Source organism: Genypterus blacodes, unplaced genomic scaffold (assembly GCF_046128005.1).
Source record: "Genypterus blacodes isolate CSIRO-AG114 ecotype Tasmania unplaced genomic scaffold, CSIRO-AGI_Gbla_v1 ptg000067l_1, whole genome shotgun sequence".
Classification (NCBI taxonomy): domain Eukaryota; kingdom Metazoa; phylum Chordata; class Actinopteri; order Ophidiiformes; family Ophidiidae; genus Genypterus; species Genypterus blacodes.
Window position 1 is genome coordinate 16,121,360 of NW_027466879.1, and position 27,551 is coordinate 16,148,910.

The following is a 27,551-nucleotide window of genomic DNA, read 5'->3' on the forward strand; positions in this document are numbered from 1 at the left end:
TACAATGATTTAAGGAATTAATGATAGAGGAAAATTGGTGGAATATAATATGTTTACTGGAATAATGTGCTTATTTTCACTTCTTACTACTGCCAACTTTGCCAACATTAAAATGCTGCCAACATGTTTGTGTATCTTTGCATGTGTTTTGCATTTTGAGCCAAGCAGAAAGAACACACATCTACCACAACTGAGAGATTTTGAGAATGTGGTTGTAACATTTATGTCACTATATTTATCGTCATATTATATATCGTTATTGTTTTTATTATTTATCAGTTGCAGTAGTGCAGGGAAGGATCAGGCCTGAGACCCGGGCCCGCTCTACAGTGATATCCTGTGGACTTTTTTATATTACACATCTGGTAAAATGCTCCACCCAGTGAGCATCGCCTGTGAGAAGCCCTGCATGATTTGATTTAAATATAAATATTTATGGTGTCACACATATTGAAACTTCTGTATCTGCAACATTGTGTGAAATATTCAGACCCCTTTTTTCCACATCACGAGTCCTGCTGCTGGGAGGACTGGGAGTTGATTCTGGATATTCTCTCCAAGTGTCACACAGTGCAGGGGGGTACTTGTCCAGCCACAGCAACGTGGGTCCATACATAAAGACCATTACAGACCACTAGGTGAGGGACGTTCATTTTGGTGATGTCTGCAATCTCAACAATAAGGTGGAGGACACTTATTAGCTGTTATAGGAGGAGTGTGTCCCTTGAGTCTTGGAGCATGTTTGCCACCTTCGTGATTCTCTCTCTGCTGAGGGTCTTAGGTGTCCAGAACCTTCATCTACTTATCATATAGTTCAGTCACAAGCTGGCTGCCATGAAGTTCCTCCAGAAATTGTTCAAAAGGAGATTGGGAGGCAGATCCAATTATTACAGTGAGGTATAAGATAATATTGTTGTATCCATTTATCATATATTATCAACAGCGTGCAGTGTATGATTATTTTAAACTAATACTGTGCTTGAAGCTGCTTAAAATGCAAAGGGTGGGACAGTGCATGCATACACAAGGTCAGTGCTTGAGAAGTCTGCGCTAGTTTACATATAAGAGAGGGGGAGAGGTGAGGGTGTACATTTGATCCATAGGAGGCGCTGCAGAGTCTATGAATAACGTTATTAAAAGTGACAGATTTTAGCTTTAAGGTAGACAGGGAAATAAGCACGTCGTTACATTCCTTTCCAGCAGGGGACAGGCTTGTATTCTCTACTGATTGGTTGGTGGCATGGTGGCATTGTTACCTAAATCAGGTCTCTCAGGAATAACTTCATTCTTTTTAAATTACGTTTAAAAATAACAATTAGTATCCCACTTCCGACAAAATAATAGTCCAACCTTTACCGTAACTCGTTTGCCACCGTAAAAGTTTGATTTATTGCGCTTGGTGAGGCGAGGACAGTGTGGTCCGCCTGACAGCACAAACTCAGGGAATAAACATGCTTTTTTCCGCGGACTGAAAACACGCCAGTCCTGGTCGTCATGTTGTAAATATGGCGGCAAAAGATAGTGGAAACAGCCCTCAGAATAGGGTGGAATCTATCGTGAACCGCTGGCTTGTGGATTATTATGTGTTTATGTCGATAGAGCTGTTTAAGAATGAGGAATACTCAGATTTCTGCGCCATCAGAGATTTGGCGGACCGTGAGTAGCATCTGCTTTCCTATTTGAAGTCGTTGTTTGCTTCTTCCCCTACTCTCCAACTTAGTCAATTCATGGTCACCCAGTGACTCGACCTTTAACCTGGCCGCACGTCTTTGCAATCCAACTCCGTGTTTCTTTTAGATAACTGACATGTACATATATATCGTATTGTCTTAAAGGCTATTAGCATTAGCGGCTACCTGCTAACGTTTACAGCTACGTTTACGCTACTTAGTTAGCGTAAATATCACGCACTGGCAAATTAACCAAATCGAGTTGAATTACATGCCGCTGTGTTTCATCTACATTTATACAATGTACGTAATGGTTTCGAACGCCTGTGTGTGAATTCAAAGTGAAAGCTTCGCATTGTAAATACCGAATATTGTAATAATTAAAAAAAAAAGTGTAATATGTTGTTGTTGTTGTCATGTAGCTACATGGCCTCTGCTTCATCTGCCTTAAACACTGTTTGTAGCTGATGGACCCTCTTCTTCCTCTTTCAGATGTGTTGCGTCGTCCTTTGGAATGTACAGATGTTATGCCAACAAAGGTTCGAGTTCTGCAGTTTCTCTCCAGGATAATCGATGGTGAAAATCTAGGTAATATTTGCCTTCAAATCATAATTTGCCACCCGGGAAATGGAAGCTCAGAATGACATCATACATGAAGTGGCACGAGCGCAATTTCACACCAGAGTAATTTAGTCAAAAATGTAATTTGACTATTTTCAATTTTAAAACGCTTTATGCATTCAAGTATTACACACACTTTGCTTAACAGAGGGCAAGTTGGTGTGCGTGTGTGATTGAATTGTGTGAATAAAGGAATGTAGTATGACCTATTTTAGGCTGATACTCAACTTTATAACACACAAAGAAGTAATTTAGCATTTCGGTAAAAAAAAACAAGCATATATATAATGATGGAATATAGATACAATTATTCTACTATATGAATTAAATTGATTCTCGTCTTGAATGATGTGATACAATGTGCATTACAGCAAAACATTACAAAACATTCTGGCACGTCTTAGCTACACACAGCAGTGAATGTTGCTGGTCTCTCTGCACAGACTTGTCGTTTGAGGCGGATCGAGCAGCCACCCCACTGGAATCTGCCATAACGCTGCTGGAGAAAATCTGCCCTGAGCTCACGGTGCCACAGCAGGAAGTTGCCAATGTAGTCACAACGATCAAGGAAATGGTGTGTTTTTCTGAAAGTAGAAACAAAAACAGCCATCCCACCACCAAAAGCTAAAACATAGAAGCTGCTATCATTCCCCAAAACTGACTGTCATTTAATCCAGACAGAGATTCGCTATTCGCTGTAGAATAAGGACAAAGCTACATTTATTTATTTGCTTCGATTGCTGCTGAGAATTCTACTCTTACTCTACCCATATCTTTATGTTTTGACTTGATACCTGCTCCCTGTATGCACAAACTACAGTATTATGTGGCTGGTTAGTGGACAAATGCCAATGCAACTCTATAGTCAAGTTGATTTAGGACCGACAGAGACGGACAGGGACAGCATCATGTCACAAGGTCTTTTGCTGTTTGAGCAACTGAAAAACAAACAAAACATGTGACATCATTTGCCAGTTGCAAGTGAATTCATTGAGAAATGTGCGACACGTTACTTATGAACTCTTCTTCTTCTGATTAAATATAGAACCTTGTTGTGTTAACGGGTGGAGTTTTATAGCAGTTGGACTTTGACCCATTCCCTTTGTTTCCGCTTCATAGTTGATGGTGATTTGTATTAAGAAGAATGAGTTTGAGAAGGCTGAAGAGGTGCTCAAACACTTCCCCAAGGGACGCAAGGTGAGGTATTTCACAAAGACAGTGTTTGAACTAAACACTTTTATCATTTCAATCACCTGTAAAGTAGTGCTTCTTTGTTTATTGCTTTGTATCTGACCTGAATATGTTCTCTGTAGAAAGCTATATTCACAGAACTCATTGGGCAGAAGAGTCAAAAACATGAGATCCTGGAGCAAATCACTTTCCAGAGGTTCAAGGATGAGATGTTGGAATTCAGCCAGAGGCTGTGTTCATTTACTGTTCCCTTTCTCTGCAAGGTACGCACACAATGACTTCAATTCCCACTAAGGGCTCTTTTCTTTGGAAATACGTTAAGCTTTCCTTATGTTTTGTAAGGAATCTCTGCTATGAATTGGCAAAACTAGTGTTAAAGTCCAGCTGTGGGGTTATATTACACTTGAAAGGCAATTTGTTAGCACTACCAACTCACCAATGGGGCACAAATTTCACTTGTTTTGCATTTGTTATTTATGTTAAATTTAATCCCTCAATCACTTATTCATTTTTTGTCTTTTCCTTAAACTGTCCTGTCTAAATGACTTCATGAATTGCAAGCCAGCTGCACACAAAAGGAAAAGTGAATGCTGTGCCCTTTACTTTGTTTATACGAGTAAAGATGCGCATGTTTTTGCTCTAACGTGTGTGATAAATATGTACATGTGTGTCAGGCAGCAAAACGGCTCATCAGTAAAAGAGTGGGCACAGAAGAAGAGGAGGAAGAAGAGCAGGAGAATGGACCTCAGCCTGATGAAGCAGACAGCTTCCAAATTGCCATTCGGGCTGGACCATGGTAGGCTCTCTGTCTCTGTCTCCATGTCTGTCTTCCCTCTGATATCCACATATTTTATCTCATTGGAATGTTTTATTTTTATTTGCCAGTGCTTGATTTATAATTTCAATTTAAATGCAGTGCTTTTGGACAATAAGGCGTCTTTGACAAACTGTGGATTCTCTACATGAAATATCCTATCCACTCAAAAGGCAGAGGAATTCCGAGTATTATGGCTCATTTTTCAAACTATTTCCCTGTCTCTACTAGTGATCAGATCATCATCCACAAGACCAGACTGGAGGCGGTCTACACGGCCTTGGCCGCAGGCTCAGAACTGCAAACATTCTCCCAACTAGAGGAGGAAACTGAAATGGAAATGGAGCAGACCGAGGCAAGAAAAGAAAACATTTCCATAAGCCTCACAGTCACTTCTGTGAAGAGCGCTAACGTGGAGTCCCAGCAGGCCGAGCTCTTTCTGAAAGACTCGTGTGTCCCATTGGAGGCTATCCCAGCAGACCAGTCACCGGCGGTAGAAGCTGTTCCCCAGTCGGGAGCAGATCCTCCCACACACGCAACCTCACCGCAGAGGACCAGGAGGCAACACACGGTGGCACAGCTGGTGATGGGGCCGGACAGTCAGGGGGCCCCTCAAGACTCGCCACCCTCTAACGGACTGGACACTGGACTGGACACTGGAGTGAGAGCGGAGGAGCCAGAAACGGTCACGATGCTTTGTGAGGCAGAGGACCAGCAGTGCCCTCTGACAGACACTCCCATTACCAAACCCACACGGAAACGTTCCAGACGGTCCAGGCTAATGGGCCGCAGGTAAGTTGTTGCGACTTCATACATACAGACGCTCGCTCTCCAACTATAGTCGTGACTTGTTGAGCTGTAAATGGTTGGTGCATCTGTTTAGACCTTTGTGATTGTTGGATGATTAGTAGGCCGCTTGTGGTCAGGCATTGCTGATTGCGTGGTGCTAAAACTGCGTCTTGTCACACAGAGACTCAAACAGTGAGGAGGAGGAGGAGAAGGAAGAGGAAGAGGAGGAGGAGGAGGAGGACACTCATGGGTCTGTGGCCTCCAACAACATTAGTGCTCTGGAGAGCCTCGAGCAGACCAAGATTTCACCCAGCAAGTGAGTTCACAATTATTAGGTGACTTGACTGCCATAGGATCCTTCACACTGTTATATTTGTTCCCTACCACGATGATACCATAACATAAGAGTCCTACTTTCATTATTTCATTCTCTTCATCCTTCATTTCCATGGAAACTCTTTGTATGAAACGTAGACCCTCTGTTCTGGAAGTCTCCTCTGGAAAACCTTTGAAAATTGTCTTTAATTTGAATAGGAATTACAGCCCACTTCTGGTTCTCAAGTATTCTTATCCGAATTTCACATTTAGTGGTAAATCTTACATCACATTCCCTCAGTATATCTTGGTTGGGATGATGTTGCGCTGTAGTTTGCGCGTTGTATTTTTTATCGGTGGCTTTTGATTTCACTAATTCACTTCTCGGAGTGTGAAACAAAGTGAAACAAATAAAAGTGAGTGTTATAAATGTATCATTATGGAAATGCATACCTAATATAGATGCCACTGTTTCCTGGTGAGTCTTAATGCTCAATTTTCATTTCAATAGCTTCGTTGTAATTTCTTTGACACACAGAGACTCCACCGAGTCCAAACAGTCAGAGAGGGAGGAGGACCCGCTGGGGTCTGTGGCCTCTTTCAAAACCCCCGTAAGGAAACCTCGTAAGAGACGGGGCGGCAACTCAACCAGCAAGTAAGCACACATGCAATTCTTCTGTTGATCTGAGTTCTTGATGGGGGAGAGAAAATGTGATTTAAACAATGAACTATTTCTCATGCAGTCTCTCAAGCAGTTCAGGGGACCTCGCTGTTGATGATACTCCATTGGACAGTTCGCCCAGTCCGTCCCCTCGTCCCAGCCGACTAAGGAGCTCCACTGCTTCAAAGGCCTCACCTCAGAAGAAGGGCGCCTCCTACAGCAAGTGGTTAGTACAATTACACCTCCTCCTACAAGCTCAAATTAATTGAGTCAGCTCTTCTAACTTAATTTTAATAAGTAAATTTTAAATAAATACTGTATCTCATTTTTGTTTAGGATTTCCATTTGTTTGTGTGCAGTGGTTTCTCAGCTTGTATCAACACATCTGTATTCACAGGAAGCAGCTTTACAGTAATGCTAAGGAGTCCAAGGAAACATGGAGTGATGAAGAGGTGCTATTCAGCTCCAAAAGCAAGAAGGGTAAAAGGATGAAATTTCTAATCTAATTCAGTAAAATTCTAGTTTTTCAAATGTCCTTGTGCTTTTTGGGAAATAAAGTCGAAATACTCTTGTTTTCTTCAAAGATGACAACAACAAGAGCATCACTTCAGCTTCAGGGCACAGGAAGAAAGTAAGTCACCTGGACCTTCCTTCCTTTCATCAAACTTAAAAGCAAAATAAAAATCTGTCTGAGACGTTCCAAGTTTCAAGCCTCTGCATGTTACACCGCACTGAGACTGATGATGAACAATGGCAATTTGTATACTTATATAGGTCTTGTTTGCTTTTGTAAAATGTTTGGCAGTTGAAGTACACAGACCTGCAGTAAATGGGCTGACATATGCAATTACAAAGTATAGCTGATGTATGAATCAAACATTAAGCTGTCATGAACCACTTAGTTTGCTCACCATATTCGGTGCATATTTGGATGTATGTATGCCATAGCAACAAAAGTGATTTTGTAATTGTTCTTCTTGTTGCAGAGGTGGAGTGACCAGGAGACACAAATGCTGAGAGAAGCTGTTGGAAAATTTGGAGAAGGAAATTGGAGCAAAATCAAAACATATTATCCGTTCGATGACCGAACAAATGTCAACCTGAAGGACAGATGGAGAACCATGAAGAATCTCAAGTTGGCCTGAGATTTGATGGATTTCATGCCGGCAGATGGACAATCTTCTTTGACTTATTGATTATCTTTAGGTTTTTTTTTTCACGTTTCGTTTATTTGTTACTAACCACCATGAGTTGTTTTTTTCTTCATAATTCCCTCCAGCTCAATAAATCGGCACTGTCTGCATAGGGATACTGAATATGTCTTTAATTGTGAACGTTATCAAAACACAAGTATTACCTGAACATAGACCAACATTTGAGTGTAGCCATATTTTTTTTTAAACTTAAAGAGTAAAATGGGAAATGGATGCTTTGAAAACTACGTTTACCAGGAAATCTTGACGAGCCAACTACATTTTCACACAAAGCCTGTAAGAAAGTAGATGATGCGATCCGATGATGAGAGGGAATCCAGAATGGCAGCGTCCCATTGGTGGGACAGTGCAGAGCGATTCCGACCAGGTTGCTGTCTGCTCCCAAAGACACCAGAAAGACTGGGTGTACATTTGAATGTACGTTTGAATGAGATGGGTATAAAAAAAAGGGGAATGTTTAATAGTCCAGTTGTTGATGTGCTCCGGGTCCGTTTATGTTAAAGTGTCTTCATTCCTAATGAACTCTCCTACATCCGCCTGGTGGAACACCACAATGGCCATGGGGTCCACTCGTCTGCACTCCTGAGTAGTTTTGGCTGCAACTCCAAAACCCTGGGAAACATGAGATTGTATAACCTTAATGTCCCGGCTCATGTGCGGCAACATTTCAAGACGAGCAGTGTACGCTGGTGTGATACTTACCAGGGGCACGTCAGACATGGAGTAGACCACAACTCCCTGGTACTGCATTGTGTTCTCTGTGATTCTCCCCAGCCCAGACTTAAGCACGTGGTTCCCATAAAGGAAGGACTGCTCTGCTCCAGGCTTCACCCACACCTTGAACTGGAGACAAAGCGGGAATTATTCAGACATGCAGAGGCAAACTGAATATCCTCCTTTCCTGACAAAGCAAACACCGCTGCGCCCACATTGGAGAGGTCAATTCTAGGCGATATTGTCAAGTTCGACTACTGACAGGAAGAAGGGTGAAGCCGTTGACGGGACACAACAGGGAATGGACATCATTTTGGTTGTAACACATTCTCTGGTGACAAATCCTTCCACACATCATTGCAACACACCTGAAGAGTTCTCCACTGTGGGAGACGTCACAGTCATAAAGCTAAAGCAGCAGTATGAAGGCAACATTCTAGCCGGAAAGTTTGAAATATGCGACTAGAAGAAGAAGAAACTGTTTAGGGTCATATCACAAGTAAACTTGTCGTCTGAAATTTGTCTTGCGTGCCCCTCTTACATATCACAACACACACACACGCATTACAGAAGGGTCAGCGCAGAGTAGCTTTGATACGGGGCACCCCTGGAGCAGTTTCGGGGTTCGGTGCCTTGCTCAAGGGCATCTCGGCAGTGCCCTGGAGGCAAACTGATCTACTCCTGCCCTGGGACTAATTTGTATGAGTTTTGGTCTCTGTGGGCTTGAACGCCTCATAATGAGCTGATCCACCTTCACCTTCCAGGTCACTCAGAGCTTCCCGTCCTTGAAATGGAACAGAGGTAATTCTCGCTGCATTCAATAGCTCTTACAGGTATGAAATGTTTGAAATGCTGGTGGAATCTACCTCCTCATCTTGTAACCAGGAGCTTAAGTGCACCAATAAGACATGAGATGCAAATATGAGAGCCACTATAAGCTCCTCATCCCTCTAAACTAAACTCACCTTTGCATATGGCGCCAGGAAGTCCAGAGCTGTGATGTGCAGGCGGAACTTCAGAGTCTTGGTGAATTTTCCAAAACAGGTTCCCACAGACACGAGCTTGTCCCGGGAGATGTTTGTGGCCAACTTCAGAATCTTCTCACTGCGGGACAGAAGATTGTGATCCGTGAAGTACTGAATATTTTAGACACATTTATTGTATATACACACACACAAGCCGATCAGGGGTTACCTCATGTAATAAACACGGTCATTCTGGAGCCTGAAGCAGTAGGTGCCGTCCGGTCGGTCCACCAGGAGTTTGATGTTCTCACCGATGCTGTTGAGAGGTAAAGAGGAGTCACACATGTAGGCTAACAGGCGAGCTAATTTGTTTTTCGTTCGTTTAAGAGAAATAAAACGTCTTAAATAAATGTCAGTCATGCTCACTTACTATTTCGACAACTTCTCAAACATCGTTCTCGTCTCCTCGTCTGTTAAGGGCCTCATTTTGTGTGTTTAAAAGAGTGACCGTCGCCGCTGTGGAAAACGTGGGTCAATACGGAAGCCGTCACGATTCAAAACCGGAAGCGGCGTGACGTAATCAGGGAGCGCAGTTCCTGGTCTTTTGCATTCTTTTAGCTTTCAGTCGATGGGAGGTTTTACTTAAGCAAACCAGCCGCCATTTGGTAAGTAAATCTATCTGAAATTACCACCACTCAGGAAAATGGGCCCCACTATACCATAGATAAATGTTAACACCTGCATAAATATGTTTGACGTTGTGTCTTTGTTATATATCAAAAATGTTGCTTTTCGAAAACAGGCTAGGTTAGCGTGATGAGCTAGCTGTCAGTGGAAAAAAAAGCTAGGAGCTAGCTGACGTTAGCTCGCGCCCTTAGCAGCTGGCTCACAGCAGCAAACGCCCCCCGCGCGCTACTTTACTAAAACGAAGAAAAAGAAAACTACGTCTTTACTCGTATTCCTCACATTCTATGCGTAGTTAGCGGTCTGTATCGCGGCGCGGCCCCGGTACAGCCTTTGCCGCAGCGCTGCTGAGGTTACGTAACTAATGGCTGATATGTGAGTAAATTCCGATTAGGTCGCTGATAACAAGAGAGCAGGTGTGGTGGACGTTAATCAGGAATATATACACGCTGTCCGCAACCGGATCTTAGCGTTCCGTTGATCAGCGGAGCTCCGTGTCAGCCAGGATGACCTGTTACTCGTGAGGGAATGTGACGTCATCAGATCCTCCGGTTAGCGTCTCACTCTGGTGTCCCTGTGATAACATTTACACATCGTATAATTCCTCTACGCATTGGATTCATTGACATCCTAGTGCATTTGCGTTGTGGTCCTACGCCAAAATGTAGAAATCTGACTGGAAAATGTTTCCGTTAAACCTTATAATCTAAAATATACCAGAGCCTTTATCACACATTGATATCACAGGTGGTGAAATGATAATAATAATAATGATCTACTTCATGGGTCCATTTCTTACCTTACTGACCACAATTAGGTGACATTTTAAAGGAAATTGTGAAATTTGTGGCTTGAAATAGAGGAATGAACCCAACTCATCTGCACCCAGCTGCAGGTCTGTAGATCTGTGGTTTGACATTTGGTCCCGTGAGGAACCACTTCTTCACAACTGACTCCTCAGTTATCGCTTAGTCTTTCTTCAAGGATCAGCATCATCAATGTCAACTTCATACTCTCCAGCCAGTCGGATTTCCAGTTTTCTATTGTCGATCGTTTAAAATTATTGCTAGCACTTTTTGGGGAAGAGGGACTTCTTTGTTCTCTGTTATGGTGTTATGATGTATTAGCCACTATCATTATCTAAGGCCCCTCCACTATTTAGCATCATGGGTTACTGACAAACTTAACAATTAAGCACATTTGTAGTAATAGATGGCTGCTCGGGGGTCAATATAAGAATATTAGCTCTTATATTTGTAGTTGTCCAAGTTGTATAACACATTGTTGCTGTGAATGAGCAACACAACAGCCAGTACTGTGTAACAGCTGATACTTAGACTTAAAGCCCACTCTGTCTTATCAGTCACACATGGTCATGTATGAATCGAAAGTGCTTGTGTAGAGGAGATGTGTGTGTCATGTGCTCATATGTCAGCATTCAGCCAGGAACATGAGCGTGGTTCTCATGTCTGCGTTGTCACTTTGTTTTGTCCACAGGTGTGTCCTGTCGGAGGTCAGGAGGACGTTTTGCGTGACAACCATTTTCCCCAGAGACACCAGCAGCCTCTGTCTGCCACCAGCTTCCGGCGTGTGTTTTTGGCAGTGAACAGGAAGACAGACGCAGAGAGACGCCTGAAAATAGACAGGAAACGGCTGCGGCTTCTGTGTTCGCCTCAGTATGACGGAGTTCTGGGTTTGTTTCAGCTGCTGCATTGCAGAGCAGCCACAGCCAGTAAGTATGGAGAATAAAGTTAAATTCCCTTTTGACTTCCTTGCTAAAGCTGACGTCTGTATGTTATGTCCTTAAGGTGTTTAGGTGTTTGTTTTGTCTCAAACCCAAAGAAATATCATTATTTCAGAAACGGCGACGACGGATCGATCGCTCAATGATCGGGGAGCCGACAAACTTCGTTCACACCACACATGTAGGCTCAGGAGACATGGGTCTGGGATTGGCATCGGTAAGTGTCGATTTCTATTCAGAATACGTAACCGTCACACTACAACCAGTTTATGCGTTCAGTCAGCTGATGTGTGTAACTGCGTGTCTGTAGGTGGACCTTGTGCAGACGCAGATGAAATCTAAAGGGGGCTACGGGCAGGGAGGCTCTGAAGGGTCCCAATTGTAACAAGGTGAGAAATGCATCTTCATCACACTGTGACAGAAACTGGAAAACATTACAGCCAAGTCCACCATGAAACATGTTTATTTGAACGGCCCTCTGTCGACTCCATGACCCAAAGATTCCACTGTTTAGTCCTTAACAAGTTACATCTAATGCAAAAAGTGACTTTGGTCTCACTGGACAGAGAAAGGCAGCGTTCTTGGTAAATAATTTGATCCACAACATACATGAAAGGTTAATATAAACCGTTTAAGCTCCCATACGTGTCATGTAGGTAAATGTAACCTTAAGAGTCTTAACAGTCCTGCAGTCGGATTCAAAACATTACAAGTGTAAAGTGGAGGAGTTTTGTAACAGACGTATTTCACATATTTCAGTTATCAAATGGGCCGACTAGGAATGCTGCCATTTTCCATCTTGGCTCACATTTGACATAAACCATTTTTCAAGTGAAGACTCTCCCCATATTTTCTAAGGCCATAGTTTGATCCTGCATATTTCAGTGTGTGCTCGTTTGGCCGCCCCTCATACCTGCTGAGGCCTCAGCTTCACTCGCTCTCACTGCTCACAGACCTTTTCTACTCAACTGGCCATGTGACACAATTGGATCAATTTCAATCAGGGAGAGGTATCCAACGTTTTTGTCTTGGAAGTTTAACTCTACATGAGGGATCTTACACATACAGCACACTTAGGGTATCGACTACGCGATTAATAATCTGTATAATGTGTAGATGAGCAGATTTGTGTAATACATTGATGGTGACAGCTCTGCTTTGTATGAATCATTGTGTTCCAGTCAGAGTGTAGATGAGTGTGTCTTGTCCCACTGACCTTTTTGAGGCACTGATGTGTGTTTCCCCCCCCCCCCCCCCCCCCCCCCCTCTCCCTCCTCACAGAACATGCCAGAATCGTGTGGAAACTACTGTTGTCGTTGTTGTTGTTATAAGGAAGCATTTTCAAAAGCAGTTCTGTCTGTAAAGGACACAGGACCAAAAGATGAAACTACTGCTTTTCCATAATGTTGTATATATTTTTATTTCCCATTCTTCTTTTTTTTTTATGAAAGCACTGCTATCCATTTGCTGCCATACTGTTGCACTGTAAAGAGTAGATAAGGGGGTTTAGAAAGGTCATAATCTCGGTCAGATGTATGCTTGTGTGTATGCATGAGGAAAATATTTTCAGACATATTTGCTGTCGTAGCCCATTTGGATGCCTGTATTTATTATCTGATTTCTAAACGGACCTCATGGTGGCTGGGCCACGCTGGAGATTTGGAACATTCTGTTTCCTTCTATATCCTCAGAGGTTTATCAAAGACAGGTAGAGGTAGCAAGGCAAAAAGCTAAATGTTCAATGCTTTATTCTGAGAAACGCTCAGGATTCTCTGGGTGGCTCTCCGGGTTACAGATTCCTGTTTTGTAATAAACTTGAAACGAGTAGAGTACACTGGACCACGCATTGTACACTCACACTTGCTTAGGAATTTTGCATTGATTTCAACTGTTTTTTTTTTTTTTTACACTCATTTAGATTGAATCATGTAGAATTTTAATAAACTATGAACTTCCTAATCTGCCTTTTGAAGTCACTTTCATTCTTCGTAAGCGTAAGTCATCACTTAGTTCATTGTTTTTGTTTCATGAAGTTCAATGTGTTTTAATATGCATTTTCTTCTTTGTAAAGCTTTTGTGCCATCTGTAAACAGAGTTCTGCTGGTGTCTCCTCTGTATGCTGGCACTCCAGGAACTCCTATGTTTTGTTTAAAGGCTCCATAGGTCTCGGCTTAATTTGTATTCTCATATTCAAGTGTTGGCTTTTTATATCTGACATATTCTGCTAAAGCCAGTGTGACCCAGATGTGCAGCAGTGTTTGGGACTGTTACTTCATTGTCATCGACCTTTACATTGTTTTCATAAAAGGAAATGATCTCGCCCTCTGACCCCCTGTGGAAATCCAACCTGTCTCATCCAGGTCATACGGGAGAGGCTTTGAGCACTTTTATAGGGAAATTACAAACTCCAATCTGTTTATAAGGTCGATCACACAGGAGTTTCTTGTTCTTTGCTTTTTTTATTGACTGCTGTAATCATTCTTCCAGCTTTATGGAAACCAGAGAGAGCTGGTACCTTAGTGTCCCTCAGTATTCAGATTGTTTTTAATCTAGCCATATATTCCCAATTTCGTCCTCTTCAGACCATGAACATCTCAGCCTCAAAATGATACGGTTCCACTCAGTATGAAGAGATAAAGAGGACACATGTTGTTATGTTCCATGTGTCAAATGAATGTCCATAATCTCATCACCTCATCTGGGGGGTGAAAGACATTTCTGTGGTCATCAGTCATGAGAGCAGCCCTATTACAGTGAAAAGAGGCTCCTCTCCAATCATTCCAAATGTCCTTGAGACAGTCACCATCATCCAAACCATTCGTAGCTCCCGTGCTTTGCTGTGTTTCCAGTGGTGTCTCTCGTCTTCTATCAGAGCTAACTATATCAGAATCAGACCGTGTTACAGGATTTGATTGTGTAATCACTTTATTGAACAGGTCTGAACCTTTGAACCTGATAAGCACATTGCCAACATTCATCGGCAGCTTTCAACATTTCATTTTGGGGAGGCGACCTCCTCTGGTCCTGTGTGGATGTTTCTGTCAATGTATTGCTTCGGTGTCTCGGTGTGAATTCACACTGCTGAGCACTGAGGCTTCTCCTCGCTCCTTTTCCAAGGTGTGTGGACTTTCACTTTTCATTTTTCAGTGTACAAGATTGCACTTCATTGTGTGACCAGCAGGTTGTGCTCGTGGACAAGGGTGAATGTGAAATCTGTTTACTTATACATTCCTCAAAGGACTTAACGATACCAAGAACGTGTACAAAAATTGTTCGAGTTCATAGTATAACCGTATTTCCTCTGTAATTCATCTGTATGATATTACTGCTGACTGTATGATCTTTTGGAGAGCATACAGTGCATCTGTCTTATCTGCATTTTTCCCAAATAAAGTGAAAAATGAACGTTGCATCTGATATCCATCATTGTTTGACCAGCGGTGCAGCGTGTTACACACACTTCCATGCTGCACCGTACTTTTTCTCCCATTGTATTTACATTTTGTGAGTTGCTTGTGCATTAGTTTCCTGCTCCTTCCCCTGTGCCACATATTATATCAGGACTCCATCCAAATATGTGGAATTATAGTCACTGTGTGTCTGAGTACTTCATATCTCAGTTATATTGAATTATATGAACAATTTATCATGTGTACATTGATTATCAATTGATAAATAATGTAATGTATAGTATCCATTCTTTATACGATCCACTCAGAGGACGCTTTAGAGTGCAGCATGCCAAATCTTAAACACTATGATGACTTATTTTTATTCTTAAAGTGTAATGAATGTGGAGGAATTTGTCTATGCTGATATGATGCACACAGTCACAAAGACAGCATGATGTATGCAGCAAAGCAATAACTAAAAGCATGAGACAGACTTATAATAAACCTCTGTGTTCCCTTCCTCTGATCCTCTGATCTTGTGGCCTCCATGCATTCAGGCAGAATCATGGCATACAGTGTGGTTGATGGTGTTGTCTGTGATCATAGCACAGAAGAAGAAGACCGTTTTGACACACTTACAGGAAAGGATTTCATTATCACAAGAATTTGACGTATAGAAGGAAATGAAAAATGCCACACCCAGTAAATACAAATAATCAAATGCATCTGTAACACAAAAATGCCGAGCAAACAAATAATCTAATGTAGCTAACAAAATAAACAATATATGCAGAATGGAAATAGATTAGATCGGTTACAGCCATATGAAAACATCAGCGCTGTAAAGAAGGCTATAGTAGTAGTTTATGGAGAAAGCAAAACATGTAAAACCTAAAAGAAGGTAAAGCCAAGGAGTTTGTGTGAAGGCAACATAAGTAAACTTCCTAGTTCTGACTTCCAACCTGTTAAAGCAAAGCAACTCAGAGGTTTGGCACAGATTCTATTTCACCATGACTGTCATTGTGTAAACATACGATCACTGATGCTGCACAAAAATGAAATAAAATCTGTTTACTCCACAAGCTGTGGTGTGAGCTTGGCATCATTTTAGTGTGTGTGAGGCACTGAACCATACGGTGAACAGGAGTGATGGTGACAGATGCAAAGCTTGGCTTGGAACAGGATCTCGGCACGCACAGCTGAGAGGATGACCAACGGGCCAGCACACCGACTGAGGATACATCCAGTCAGCTCTCCCTCTTTCTTTCTGCTCAGGATCAGAGGACAATAGATAGTAGATGGGTCACAAACCAAATCAAATGTGTGGTATGACCCATCAGGAGGAAGGAGAGCACCTGGTTGCTCTTCTACGGGCTGAATGTTTGGTGGCTTGTGGTCCAGTTGGAGAGTTCCTTGATGTGGTTTTGACCGAGAAGATTGTCGTTTTCTGCCCAACATGCATAGCTCTCTGTGTGCAGGGAGTACAGGTTTTCCTCAGCAGAGCCTGGAGAGCAGGAACCAACACCAAACACACACACACACACACACACACACACACACACACACACACACGCACACACACACACACAGAAAGACAGAAGCAGAAAGACAGAAGCAGATAAATACCCACTTCTTCATCGACGCCTCTTATCCACCAACATGATATCGGTCCTGTTGTGATTCACAAACCTACATTCTGTTCTGAACATTTCACACATAAATTGGCTCAGATCCCACACAAAGTGTTCCTGCCAAGAACCTACTGTGCCAGTGGTCCCACAGTGTGTGTGTTCTCCATCCTTTCTGCTCTGCAGGCTGGTTCCACAGGTCAGCACAACTTAGGTGATCCATCAACTACCAAAGACAAAAATATCCACTGTCAAATCAGACAGACAGACAAAAGCTGAAGCTAAGAGTATGAGCGCCACTGAGCAAAGCATTTCAGTCACAACTTGAGACTTTAATAAGAACAGCCGTTGGGTTGCCAGGTTGTGGAAAGCCCCTCAGGTTGATCTATCCTCCTGCTGCATAAATGATCAGTCTTTTTGTAGTAAAAACAATGAAGAATCATCTGTGAGCCAGTCAAAGGTGTGATACCTTAAAGACGGCCTCAGTGTCCTCTTGGTCCTCTGGATTGGTCTCCCACAGCCCTGCAGGACAACCAAAACAACCCTTATATCAGCCCACAGGACCAACATACACTAATTAAACCAAATCAAATCAAGATAATACCTTCTGTGTGTGTGTGTGTGTGTGTGTGTGTGAATGTGTGTGCGCGTGTGTGTGTGTGCGCGTTGTATGCAACTCCTACCATGTGTTTGATTGTTGCCGAATATGTCTTCCACCGGGACGTCCACCCTCTGTGGCGTGTCTTGAGTGGTATGTCTTGAGGCGGGTTGCAAAGTGTGTGAGGTTCCACATGTATCATCACGTCTGCTTTCTCTGGATCTGTTAAACACCTGCAGGCCTGAAAAGGAGTGGAGATCTGTGTAATCATAACACTTTCAACCCTTTCAACACTGGTGCAACTTCATCACTTCTTCCTCTTCCTCGTTACGTGCGGGCCTCACCTCTCCTGCGTCGGTGTGTGTGGACGCTGGGCAGCATCCTGTAGACTCTGTAGGCATTGTTGCCTCTCTTCCTGCTGTGCTCCCGCAGCTCGCAGATGTCCGGCAAAGAATTCAAGGCGCAGCGGAAATTGGCCTTCCACGTCTTCGGGTCGGGCTTGTCTTTGCCTGGATGGTATCGCCCTGAAAGTGTGTGTGTGAAGTCTTTGTGTTGGTGCTTATGTAGCAGCCAAAAGGAATACAAACCTGACATAAGGTTTAAAATCAATAAAAAAAATAAAAACACAAATCACAGGATCATTGATCATCCAAGTCAGTCTTTTGACTCCATCCAGTCTATTGAGTCTTTTATCAACATTTAACCCTTTAGCCTGGATTGGATCCCAACATCATTTCTGGAATTGGTAGAGTTTTATCTACAGCAGACGAGAGCCAATACAGAAAGAATTTAGCCTAATTTCTCATCCCAAAGTCTCCGAATACTGCACGACATCCAGCAAAAATGAAGTTTTTATTAATGACTTTACCTTTGACTGGTCAGTTATTACCTGCTACGACTCGTCCTGTATCAACATCAGATCCACTCTTATGTGTTACAGATACGGTCATCAGTCATGATATGATCCTGTTGCACTTTGACAGCAATGTGATAAGCCTGCACAGCACTTGGACAGAGCGTTCCCATTCAGTGAAGCATGTCTTTCCCAGCACTGTGTGTGTGTGTGTGTGTGTGTGTGTGTGTGTGTGTGTGTGTGTGCAAAGGGATTTGACTCAACTTGTCATCAAGACAAGCATTTATGGATTATTATTGTGTTGTATCCTGCCAATCAAAGTGTACATGTAAGTTTGAACATTTTCTGGACACAGAGAAAGCGAGAGTCTCCTACCAGTGTGCATGGCCCAACTCCTGAACAATGTGGCATCTCTATCGATACTCCAGCCATGACGAGCAGCATGCTTCCACGGGATTTGGAAGATTTTTTCTGACTATAAAACACAAAACACCACAATGCAACATGTTTATGATTCTATTTTATTCTGTGTAGCCTAATTTTGGCATCTGTGTGTGTGTGTGTGTATGTGTGTGTGTGTGTGTGTGTGTGTGTGTGTGTGTGTGTGTGTGTGTACCTGGTCCAGCCAAATGACTCCTGGATATTTCCCAGACTGAATCTGCTCCTCCAGCCACGGCCTCAGCCTCAGACGGCCCGATTGCTGCATGCTGCACACAAACACAAATACATGTAACACATAAACATTCCGAAATTACAAATAGGAGTTGTTGTGATGTGATCCTGATGTAGCTACACCCTGAGAGCGGGAGAGAGAGTCTTCCATCTCAGTTGAGGCTCTACCTTTTGCTTCAGGTGTGTAGACGGGAGCATCAACAGGTGGATGGAAGTTTAAGCAGCAGCAGAGAATTCCTCAGACAATCTGGCTTAATCATCTGTTATTATATGACGCCATTCCTCCTCCAGGTTGTCTTATCCAATCACCTCTGAAGCTGTGACTACTCTTCACCTCCAACACGCTTCTCTGCTTAAACGGCATCCAGTTACAGCTGGGATTGTCTGGGCTTGAGCTTGAGTCACTTATTTTACAAAGGCTAAAAAACATTAAACCAGGGCAAACTATATGACAGTCGGTGCCCAATTTGTCCAGAATTGTTTTTATATGTCTCTTAAAATTATTTATGTGTGTTATGTTTGGAAAATTTGTGACACCAAATGATCAATGGAAGTCTAGATTATTGTAAAAAAAAAAAAAACAGCATTTATCTTGTATGTATATTGATAAAAACATTATTCTTATTTTAATAATTGTTTGCTCTTCTTCCTCTTTTCTCATTTTTCAAGTATAAGTCAACCTGTGGCTTCTGGCAACACAGTGTCATTGTGTTGTGGTGTCTCACATTAAGGTCAATATATATATATAAATCGGATATTATATTTATTTGAGCAAATACTATAATGTTCATGAGACAGTTTTTATCATTAAACACCACTAGATGGAGGCAAATTCAGTATTGAATACCAAACTTGCTTTACATGTTGAACCAAGCCTTACCTTGTTTGACTATATCCTACACTGCGACTGCTAGAGAGAGAGAGAGAGAGAGAGAGAGAGAGAGAGAGAGAGAGAGAGAGAGAGAGAGAGAGAGAGAGAGAGAGAGAGAGAGAGAGACATAGAGACATATATATACACACTGTTGCCCATAGTATATATTAATACACTGTTACCCATAAAGTTGGAATAAAAAAGTATTCCAACTTCAAGGCGTACATTGATAAATTCATTGATGTGGTTTTGACAGGATTTAATGAATACATAAAATAAAACATTTACTAGTGTTGGAAGGAGAAAATCCATTGGTGTTTTAATAGTAAAACAATATGCAGTCAAAGTCAAACATGTAATGGAACACAAACACACACTGCTGTCACACACGTCACTACCACACAAACACCACTGTCACACACACATTAGGAGCACATTTGAGAGAAGAAGTGCACCACTGTGTCAATGCTTGTGTGTGCCAAGTGGAATTTCACAACTTCCATAGAAGCAACAAATCCTGTTCCAAAGAACAGCAATGAGGAAGTCACTGCACATTGCTCAACACACCACACATCATCTTTGCATAGTAACATTCAGAGGATTCTGATGCTCACTGTTGAGTTTGGGTCCTTGAGTCCTTCTGCTGCTTCCTCCTCTCCTCCTCTCTTTTAGAACATTCCACTGGTTGCTTTCTAATGGCTAAAACGCAAACACACGCTTAGATAAACACGCAATTGTTTATCTACAGGTGCTGTGGCTTGAAGGTTGGGAAGTGTGTTTAGAGTTGCAGTTAGATATAACATTACATTACATTACGGTCATTTAGCAGACGCTTTTATCCAAAGCGACTTACAATAAGTGTGTTCAACAAAGGTAGATAAAAGCCATGATGAGCCATGATTTAAATCTAAATACTGTTGAATACCAAAACAAACACAGATCTAAAAGAGACATTGAAAACAAATGTAATTTATGTTTTACTTATATATATTTACATTACATTTCATACACGCACTCTATATTTCAATGGCAGCCAATAAGTGTACCCACACATAAATACAAGACATTCCACAAAAACAAAAATGTCCTTAAAGTGCTATGCTCCAGTGCATTTCAGCGTATGAATGAGTAAAACAGCGTAAACATGCAGCAGAAGCCACAAACTAGAATCACTTTTACATTCTGTTGCGTCCACCTCTTCTATCGTTTTATATGTTGCAGGGAAGCAGAAATGGTTAGAATAGCTTGATGGTGTGACCTGAACACTACACCCTTTGGTAGCCACTGTCAGTAATTACTGACAAAGAAGTGTTGGCAGGTGGAAAACTTAAAAAAGGTCTTTCAACCCCAGGAGCATCAGACTTGACATGTGGAAGCGTCTGTGTTATGAAGAAGCTTTGAGGGTTTATGGTGGGTGATTCCTCTGAGCGATTGTTCAAGTGTTCCCCCTGCTCACCGGTGCTCTGCTCTGCACACACAACACACGGCTGCTCCACCACACTTTGAAATGTTTGGTAAGCATCCTCCACTAGGGGACTGTTTGGAGGCTGAACTCCATAACAGGGGTTTGCATCACTCGTTATGGACGCTTCACCACGCACATCTCGCTCATTGTTGAGTAGCTGTGTCGCACCTCTGACAGGATCACCGGGCACGGCTGTGTCGACGTCACTAGAGACCAAACCGGTTCCTTCAGCACCTGTGGAATCTGCCCTGAGCTGCTGATATGAAAATTCAATTTGCAAATCAGACGAAGCGATTGGTGGCGAACCTGCGTGTGGTTGCGCAGGAGCCGCAAAGGCCGGTGGCTGTTGATCAAGCTGGGCGTGTCTCAGCACATCATCCTCACTCGGACGGTACTCAGGGTCACATGGCATCGCAGCCTGAATCGGAAGCCCACAACTCACATTCTCACTCACAGCCTTGTTGTCACAGCCGGGGATAATGCGGGAGTATGTGATATTCTCAAACGCAACTGGACACTGCAAGGCGTCAGGTCGCACGTCGCAAGAATCGTAGGGAGCAGAGAACAAACTGCTGTCCGCGTTTGATTCTGCGGGAAGGCTGGCGGACGCTGACATCATGGCGAGCTGGGGGAAAGCTTTGCTGAGGGCCTCCTGAACATTACAGATGATGTCAATGGGTTGTGTGTTAGCGTAACTCAGACAAGAGGAGTCAGTGCTGATTCCGCTGCTCTGCTGCTGGCTCCCACTGCTGCTGTCAGAATATGAAGTCTTTGACCTGAATGAGGGAAATACAATATGAAACACAAATGCAATCGTAAGGAGGAAAACATTCTGACAGGAATCATTGTGTCTTGTTGGTTGCAACCAAACTAACCAGGGTTTGTCATCATTTAGAAACAGAGGGTCGACACAGATGGAGGAGACGATGGTTTCTGAAGGTTTTAAGAGCTGCAAACAAAACGTAATAGAATGAAAATCTTTGAATTAGGGAAGATCTACTTTTGATAGTGCACAACGCAAACAATGTAGGGAAGTTTACTAATGTGTGTTGTTTTCAGATTTACATTTATACATTTCTTAAAGGGCAGCAAATGAGGCAATGATGCTTCTTGTTAGAATACTCACTTGTTCCTTACTGGGATGCATATTTAGAAGTGCTGGGTTAAGAGATTCCCCAACTATGTCCCACCATTTAGCTTTGAACCTGCAATCAAATACACAAACAAATCAATGAAATGACACAGAAGCAAAGCAGTCGGTAATTTACCAAACAATGAGAAATACAGTGTTTAATACAAACAGCTTTACAGTAAAAGAAGGCAGAGGTGATTTAGTTTTCATCAGAGTGACTTACTTTACATAACAGCAATACGCAGAGCTGGTAATGACAACTGCTACAACGCTGAGGCTCAGGATGACAGCCAATATTAAGACACGATAGGAAGCAGCTGCGAGAGAGAGAGAGAGAGAGAGAGAGAGAGAGATTCATATCGAATTAGGTGACATATTCCTAGACATTTCGAGATTAAATCTGATACAAATATGATCATGAAGGGATCACTCACAGGTTGTGAACTCAAACTCTTGGCTTCTGTCACTAATAAGGCCAATGTTTTCTATGTAGAGTCTCACACTGACCACATAGGTCGTACTCGGCTCCAAGCGTCCAGCGGGGATTCCATATTCCCCAATATTGTCTCTGCTGTTTGGCTTGAAGGTTTCAAACTCCTGGGTGAAGAAAATAAAGGTGAATCAAAAATGAAGGTGCTGCTTCTTCAGTGAGTTTGTGTTAAAAATAAAAACTCACGCGATCACAAAGACAAGAGTGAGAGATTCATCACTTCGCTCAAGAATCACACCACCATTTTGTGTACTATGCTGCTGAACATACAAACATAAAAACAGATGTCTTACCTCAGCCACTTCTCCTTTTTTTCGCCAAGTCACATTTCCGATCACGTACGTATTGAAATGACGGAATACTTTGTCTCTGTGTGTGTTCCATGTGACCATGAAATTTCCATTGGAGTTTTTCACTGAGATGATTGTTGGAGCTCTGAGCTTTACTGCAAAACAACAGAAGAAGAACAATTTACATGATCAATTTATCATGAATTCTGTTTTAGAATAGGTGATACCGCACAATAACTTTGTTTCTAAAGACTAAAGCTGGACAATACTGCTTTTATTAAGTTCAGCATAATAGGAAAATAAGGAAGATATTCTGATATAATGGCCTCAATTTATTTATTACAGAATTGCAGCACGTAAAGTACTGAGGTGAGTGTTTCACAGTTGTGCAATAGTTTTCAATCAGAGAAGACAGTTAACGTGAAAGCAAATTCAATCATCAAATATGAAAATAAGGAAAATCCACTAATTATTGTTTAGATATGGTTAGTGACGATGAATAGATAAATCAAGACACTAAACAAACTTTAGAGGGCAGAGACAAAGGAAATAAACTCACAGGTGTCTGTTATGCTGATCTCTTTGGAATGAACATGTTTGATCCCTTTCCAAAGTGTGGCATTGAGAGAATCCCCCAATGAGAGGTACATTTGCAGGGTACAGCAGCATTTCCCGTCGGGACACTGCTTGAATACACAGTGCCATTCCCTGTGGAATACACATGGTCTAAAAAAAGCAAATGTTTCTCATTCCTGATCTTTAAACATTTAAATACTGCATGTGAAAATGGATGGACTGAGTGATTCAGCGCAAGGCAGACATCAGGACCTTTTCCCAGCTTTTTTCCTAATTTTAAATATGCTTGATGTGAACCCAGGGGTCCACCCTCCATCTAAGAGAAAACACAGGATTGGAACCTGCTGTTGTACCAGATTGGTTGACACAAATAATTTTTTGACTGTTTAAAATAAGGCCAAATCAACATACTATATAACTACATTTCTTTCTCTCTTTTTTTTTATAAAACTCTTTCACACTTTGGGTCAAGTTGGACATACTTCACACTACTACATACTTCTTAGTATAATATAAAAGGTATAAGTTGTCGTAAAAAGAGGACGTCATTTCACAACAAGTGTATCTATGTAATCACGATGCAACGTAGCTTCCATTCAACCCACCAACACAATGCAAAGCTTTGTCATCCCTGTAACAAAAAGAAGCAGCTTTACTTACAACTTGCAGGAAGTATCTAGTCTGTATTCGCTACAGCTTGACCCGCCAGGCAGTGTGTGAAACTCACAGGACATAGTGTCTGCGTGGTCGTTGGTACAGTCAAATGTGTGCACTGTTTCTTTCTCCAACCCTGTAAGGAAAACGGCACTGCATGAATCGGGAATGCTCGTCTTGGATTTTGGGAGTTTTTAAGGTGTTTTCCACTTGAATCCCACTCACCGGAGCGAGGCGCCAGCTCTCCCAAAACAAGCAGCGGGATCACAGACAGCCACAAACTCCTGGAAGTAAAGCATGTGTTCGCGTCTTTAAAACAAAACACCGGACAACATGAAGAAGCGCTAACAGATTTTAAAGATTTGACATTACCTCTTTAACTCCATGCTGAACTGCTGGCGATTTCAATGCGCTTATTCTTCCAGACAACAAGGAGCCTTAAGTTCGCCTCAGTGTCTTCCTGTTTGGGAAAAGCTCTTACTGGAATCGTGACCCCATAATTAAGAGGAAGTTCGTCCTATTACCATATTCAGCAAAGCTGGGCGTCAGTGAGAACGCTCCAACTGAAACACCCCACAACACTGCCTCTGGGTTACAACGACAACAACAGCAGTAATATTAATAATCATTCATAATCATAATCACAACACAGATTTACAAAATACATATAGCTAACTAACTAACTAACTAACTGACATAACGCGACATAGATGACATTGGAAATAGAAAGGAAAAGCCTTCACAAATCACTCATTAAAAATCGATAAAAGGATTGGAAATGATTATATAAACATGACATAATATAAAATGTTGAGTTAAATTCATTACGTATGTTATAGAGCTCTATGTAGTTGTATTTGTTTGGCATATTTGGTACGTTTTTCATACAGGAGTTTAGAAAAAAAAAAAAAACAAGAAAAAAACAGACGTCATTTTGAGAGAAAACGCTGTGGATCGAATCCGACCAGACGTGTCACATGAAAAGACAAAATTCCATATACTGTATATATGGTGCACTAAAAACAAACAAGTGAAACAAACAGGAACAAAAAAAGGTCTAAACGATTAAAAAAAAATGAAACAAAGCTTGAACATCAATGCAAATTCAGATCTAAAAAATACTGGTACAAAGTAAAATATGTATTAAGAAATGTCAAAATATTATAATTAATGTTTCAGTAAAAATGCAAAGCGAAGGATGTTGTGCATTTGTTTTCTGTAAATATGTCAGCGCTGGGTAAAAACAAATTAGCGACATTTTCATAACGTTATTATGTTCCCGTACTTCTAGTATTGTCGCTTATTTTGAAAGTACCATCGCGGAAGTGGTAGTCCTCAACCTGATTGCTGCTCTACAGGTCATTAAAATGTCTCACGTTATCTTTGATAAACCACGAAGTTTCGCAAAGGTGTGGCTCGCTCTTAGACGGCTTGACAAAAACGGTTCGTACGTTTCTTTAAGTCTATTTACTATATGGTTACAATAAATGATTTCAGGCACCGTGTGTATGCGCTTGTATCCATAGTAACCAGCCTCTGAAAGCTACTGATGACTGCCAGCTAGAAAAATAAAACATTTTTTTGACACATTGGTTTAACCCAAAGAAAGATAGAACTTTTCCCATATTGCTTTAGTAAAATGTTGAGGTGCTCCATCATATTGTGAGGTGGCTGTGCTGAAAGGAACACCTGCCTTTGACTGATGAGTGGGATGTACTTGTTGCCTTCATCTCCGTGTGTGTGTGTGTGTGTGTGTGTGTGTGTGTGTGTGTGTGTGTGTGTGTGTGTGTGTGTGTGTGTGTGTGTGTGTGTGTGTGTGTGTGTGTGTGTGTGTGTGTGGAGTCTATATAATGCCTAATGAGATGGTCATATTTGGCAGTGGCTCAGTGGGTAGAGCTTCCGCTTGGGAGCCGGAGGGTTGCCGGTTCGAGCCCCTGCCGAGGCGCCCCTGAGCAAGGCACCGAACCCTCAATTGCTCCCCCCTCTGCGAAGGGTGGTAATGGTAATGTAAGTCGCTTTGGATAAAAGCGTCTGCCAAAAATGGTCGTAATGTAATATTGCATGTGTTGCAGATACCAGAGTTGTGGCTCTCAGATTGCTGCATGCTGCACACAAACACAAATACATGTAACACATAAACATTCCGAAATTACAAATAGGAGTTGTTGTGATGTGATCCTGATGTAGCTACACCCTGAGAGCGGGAGAGAGAGTCTTCCATCTCAGTTGAGGCTCTACCTTTTGCTTCAGGTGTGTAGACGGGAGCATCAACAGGTGGATGGAAGTTTCAGCAGCAGCAGAGAATTCCTCAGACAATCTGGCTTAATCATCTGTTATTATATGACGCCATTCCTCCTCCAGGTTGTCTTATCCAATCACCTCTGAAGCTGTGACTACTCTTCACCTCCAACACGCTTCTCTGCTTAAACGGCATCCAGTTACAGCTGGGATTGTCTGGGCTTGAGCTTGAGTCACTTATTTTACAAAGGCTAAAAAACATTAAACCAGGGCAAACTATATGACAGTCGGTGCCCAATTTGTCCAGAATTGTTTTTATATGTCTCTTAAAATTATTTATGTGTGTTATGTTTGGAAAATTTGTGACACCAAATGATCAATGGAAGTCTAGATTATTGTAAAAAAAAAAAAAAACAGCATTTATCTTGTATGTATATTGATAAAAACATTATTCTTATGTTAATAAAATATTTGTTTGCTCTTCTTCCTCTTTTCTCATTTTTCAAGTATAAGTCAACCTGTGGCTTCTGGCAACACAGTGTCATTGTGTTGTGGTGTCTCACATTAAGGTCAATATATATATATAAATCGGATATTATATTTATTTGAGCAAATACTATAATGTTCATGAGACAGTTTTTATCATTAAACACCACTAGATGGAGGCAAATTCAGTATTGAATACCAAACTTGCTTTACATGTTGAACCAAGCCTTACCTTGTTTGACTATATCCTACACTGCGACTGCTAGAGAGAGAGAGAGAGAGAGAGAGAGAGAGAGAGAGAGAAAGAGAGAGAGAGAGAGAGAGAGAGAGAGAGAGAGAGAGAGAGAGAGACATATATATACACACTGTTGCCCATAGTATATATTAATACACTGTTACCCATAAAGTTGGAATAAAAAAGTATTCCAACTTCAAGGCGTATATTGATAAATTCATTGATGTGGTTTTGACAGGATTTAATGAATACATAAAATAAAACATTTACTAGTGTTGGAAGGAGAAAATCCATTGGTGTTTTAATAGTAAAACAATATGCAGTCAAAGTCAAACATGTAATGGAACACAAACACACACTGCTGTCACACACGTCACTACCACACAAACACCACTGTCACACACACATTAGGAGCACATTTGAGAGAAGAAGTGCACCACTGTGTCAATGCTTGTGTGTGCCAAGTGGAATTTAACAACTTCCATAGAAGCAACAAATCCTGTTCCAAAGAACAGCAATGAGGAAGTCACTGCACATTGCTCAACACACCACACATCATCTTTGCATAGTAACATTCAGAGGATTCTGA

The 27,551-nt window shown here is 41.8% G+C and overlaps 5 protein-coding genes and 1 long non-coding RNA gene across 7 annotated transcripts; 3 read left to right on the plus strand and 3 right to left on the minus strand.

Annotated features, from left to right (window-relative positions):
• Positions 1–1,311: 1,311 nt before the first annotated feature.
• terfa (telomeric repeat binding factor a) lies at positions 1,312–7,377 on the plus strand. The gene is made up of 13 exons (XM_076155422.1): positions 1,312–1,656; positions 2,163–2,258; positions 2,735–2,865; positions 3,411–3,488; positions 3,605–3,745; positions 4,157–4,278; positions 4,528–5,088; positions 5,267–5,401; positions 5,939–6,055; positions 6,144–6,287; positions 6,459–6,541; positions 6,646–6,692; positions 7,048–7,377. Exons 1-13 carry the CDS (start codon positions 1,506–1,508, stop codon positions 7,204–7,206), a joined length of 1,965 nt encoding a protein of 654 aa, XP_076011537.1. The 5' UTR covers positions 1,312–1,505; the 3' UTR covers positions 7,207–7,377.
• On the minus strand, positions 7,365–9,533 carry nip7 (NIP7 nucleolar pre-rRNA processing protein). Its single transcript, XM_076155423.1, has 5 exons — positions 9,385–9,533; positions 9,184–9,270; positions 8,955–9,093; positions 7,978–8,118; positions 7,365–7,887 (listed from the first exon to the last, which is right to left on the minus strand). Exons 1-5 carry the CDS (start codon positions 9,438–9,440, stop codon positions 7,768–7,770), a joined length of 543 nt encoding a protein of 180 aa, XP_076011538.1. The 5' UTR covers positions 9,441–9,533; the 3' UTR covers positions 7,365–7,767.
• LOC143004504 (CDC42 small effector protein 2-like) lies at positions 9,516–13,341 on the plus strand. The gene is made up of 5 exons (XM_076155424.1): positions 9,516–9,619; positions 11,136–11,370; positions 11,498–11,599; positions 11,693–11,771; positions 12,664–13,341. The coding sequence occupies exons 2-4, from the start codon at positions 11,317–11,319 to the stop codon at positions 11,765–11,767; spliced, it is 231 nt and encodes a 76-aa protein (XP_076011539.1). The 5' UTR covers positions 9,516–9,619; positions 11,136–11,316; the 3' UTR covers positions 11,768–11,771; positions 12,664–13,341.
• Positions 13,342–15,129: 1,788 nt separating this feature from the next.
• LOC143004804 (interferon regulatory factor 1-like) lies at positions 15,130–18,847 on the minus strand. The gene is made up of 8 exons (XM_076155954.1): positions 18,694–18,847; positions 18,470–18,560; positions 18,229–18,328; positions 17,345–17,524; positions 17,086–17,241; positions 16,872–16,924; positions 16,538–16,628; positions 15,130–16,278 (listed from the first exon to the last, which is right to left on the minus strand). The coding sequence occupies exons 2-8, from the start codon at positions 18,557–18,559 to the stop codon at positions 16,142–16,144; spliced, it is 807 nt and encodes a 268-aa protein (XP_076012069.1). The 5' UTR covers position 18,560; positions 18,694–18,847; the 3' UTR covers positions 15,130–16,141.
• A 318-nt stretch (positions 18,848–19,165) lies between these two features.
• On the plus strand, positions 19,166–20,479 carry LOC143005018 (uncharacterized). Its single transcript, XR_012964001.1, has 2 exons — positions 19,166–19,243; positions 19,826–20,479. It is a non-coding gene; the product is annotated as an uncharacterized LOC143005018 (long non-coding RNA).
• LOC143005017 (uncharacterized) lies at positions 20,346–24,515 on the minus strand. 2 transcript variants are annotated; one of them, XM_076156248.1, is made up of 10 exons: positions 24,376–24,515; positions 24,229–24,287; positions 24,010–24,139; positions 23,333–23,481; positions 22,777–22,928; positions 22,428–22,590; positions 22,217–22,310; positions 21,988–22,066; positions 21,737–21,810; positions 20,346–21,637 (listed from the first exon to the last, which is right to left on the minus strand). In XM_076156248.1, the coding sequence occupies exons 1-10, from the start codon at positions 24,387–24,389 to the stop codon at positions 20,662–20,664; spliced, it is 1,890 nt and encodes a 629-aa protein (XP_076012363.1). In that variant the 5' UTR covers positions 24,390–24,515; the 3' UTR covers positions 20,346–20,661. The 2 variants fall into 2 exon arrangements, with proteins under 2 accessions (XP_076012363.1, XP_076012362.1); XM_076156247.1 differs by having other exon boundaries at positions 23,333–23,499.
• Between the last annotated feature and the right edge of the window lie 3,036 nt (positions 24,516–27,551).

What these genes read in the sequence shown, in the direction of transcription:
- LOC143004504 (XM_076155424.1), top strand. Translation starts at nt 11,317, where the DNA reads ATGACGGAGTTCTGGGTTTGTTTCAGCTGCTGCATTGCAGAGCAGCCA. An exon ending in TTGCAGAGCAGCCACAGCCA is followed by an intron (nt 11,371 to 11,497) that starts GTAAGTATGGAG and finishes TCATTATTTCAG; the next exon opens with AAACGGCGACGACGGATCGA. An exon ending in TGGGTCTGGGATTGGCATCG is followed by an intron (nt 11,600 to 11,692) that starts GTAAGTGTCGAT and finishes GCGTGTCTGTAG; the next exon opens with GTGGACCTTGTGCAGACGCA.
- LOC143004804 (XM_076155954.1), bottom strand. Translation starts at nt 18,559, where the DNA reads ATGCAGCAATCGGGCCGTCTGAGGCTGAGGCCGTGGCTGGAGGAGCAG. An exon ending in CGGCAACAATCAAACACATG is followed by an intron (nt 16,925 to 17,085) that starts GTAGGAGTTGCA and finishes GTTGTCCTGCAG; the next exon opens with GGCTGTGGGAGACCAATCCA. An exon ending in ACTGTGGGACCACTGGCACA is followed by an intron (nt 16,279 to 16,537) that starts GTAGGTTCTTGG and finishes CCTGCTCTCCAG; the next exon opens with GCTCTGCTGAGGAAAACCTG.
- nip7 (XM_076155423.1), bottom strand. Translation starts at nt 9,440, where the DNA reads ATGAGGCCCTTAACAGACGAGGAGACGAGAACGATGTTTGAGAAGTTG. An exon ending in GACCGTGTTTATTACATGAG is followed by an intron (nt 9,094 to 9,183) that starts GTAACCCCTGAT and finishes TCTGTCCCGCAG; the next exon opens with TGAGAAGATTCTGAAGTTGG. An exon ending in TCCTGGCGCCATATGCAAAG is followed by an intron (nt 8,119 to 8,954) that starts GTGAGTTTAGTT and finishes CTTTGTCTCCAG; the next exon opens with TTCAAGGTGTGGGTGAAGCC.
- terfa (XM_076155422.1), top strand. Translation starts at nt 1,506, where the DNA reads ATGGCGGCAAAAGATAGTGGAAACAGCCCTCAGAATAGGGTGGAATCT. An exon ending in CTGTTCCCTTTCTCTGCAAG is followed by an intron (nt 3,746 to 4,156) that starts GTACGCACACAA and finishes CATGTGTGTCAG; the next exon opens with GCAGCAAAACGGCTCATCAG. An exon ending in GGCGGCAACTCAACCAGCAA is followed by an intron (nt 6,056 to 6,143) that starts GTAAGCACACAT and finishes TTTCTCATGCAG; the next exon opens with TCTCTCAAGCAGTTCAGGGG.
- LOC143005017 (XM_076156247.1), bottom strand. An exon ending in AGAGTTTGAGTTCACAACCT is followed by an intron (nt 22,311 to 22,427) that starts GTGAGTGATCCC and finishes TCTCTCTCGCAG; the next exon opens with CTGCTTCCTATCGTGTCTTA. An exon ending in GCGTATTGCTGTTATGTAAA is followed by an intron (nt 22,067 to 22,216) that starts GTAAGTCACTCT and finishes ATTTGATTGCAG; the next exon opens with GTTCAAAGCTAAATGGTGGG.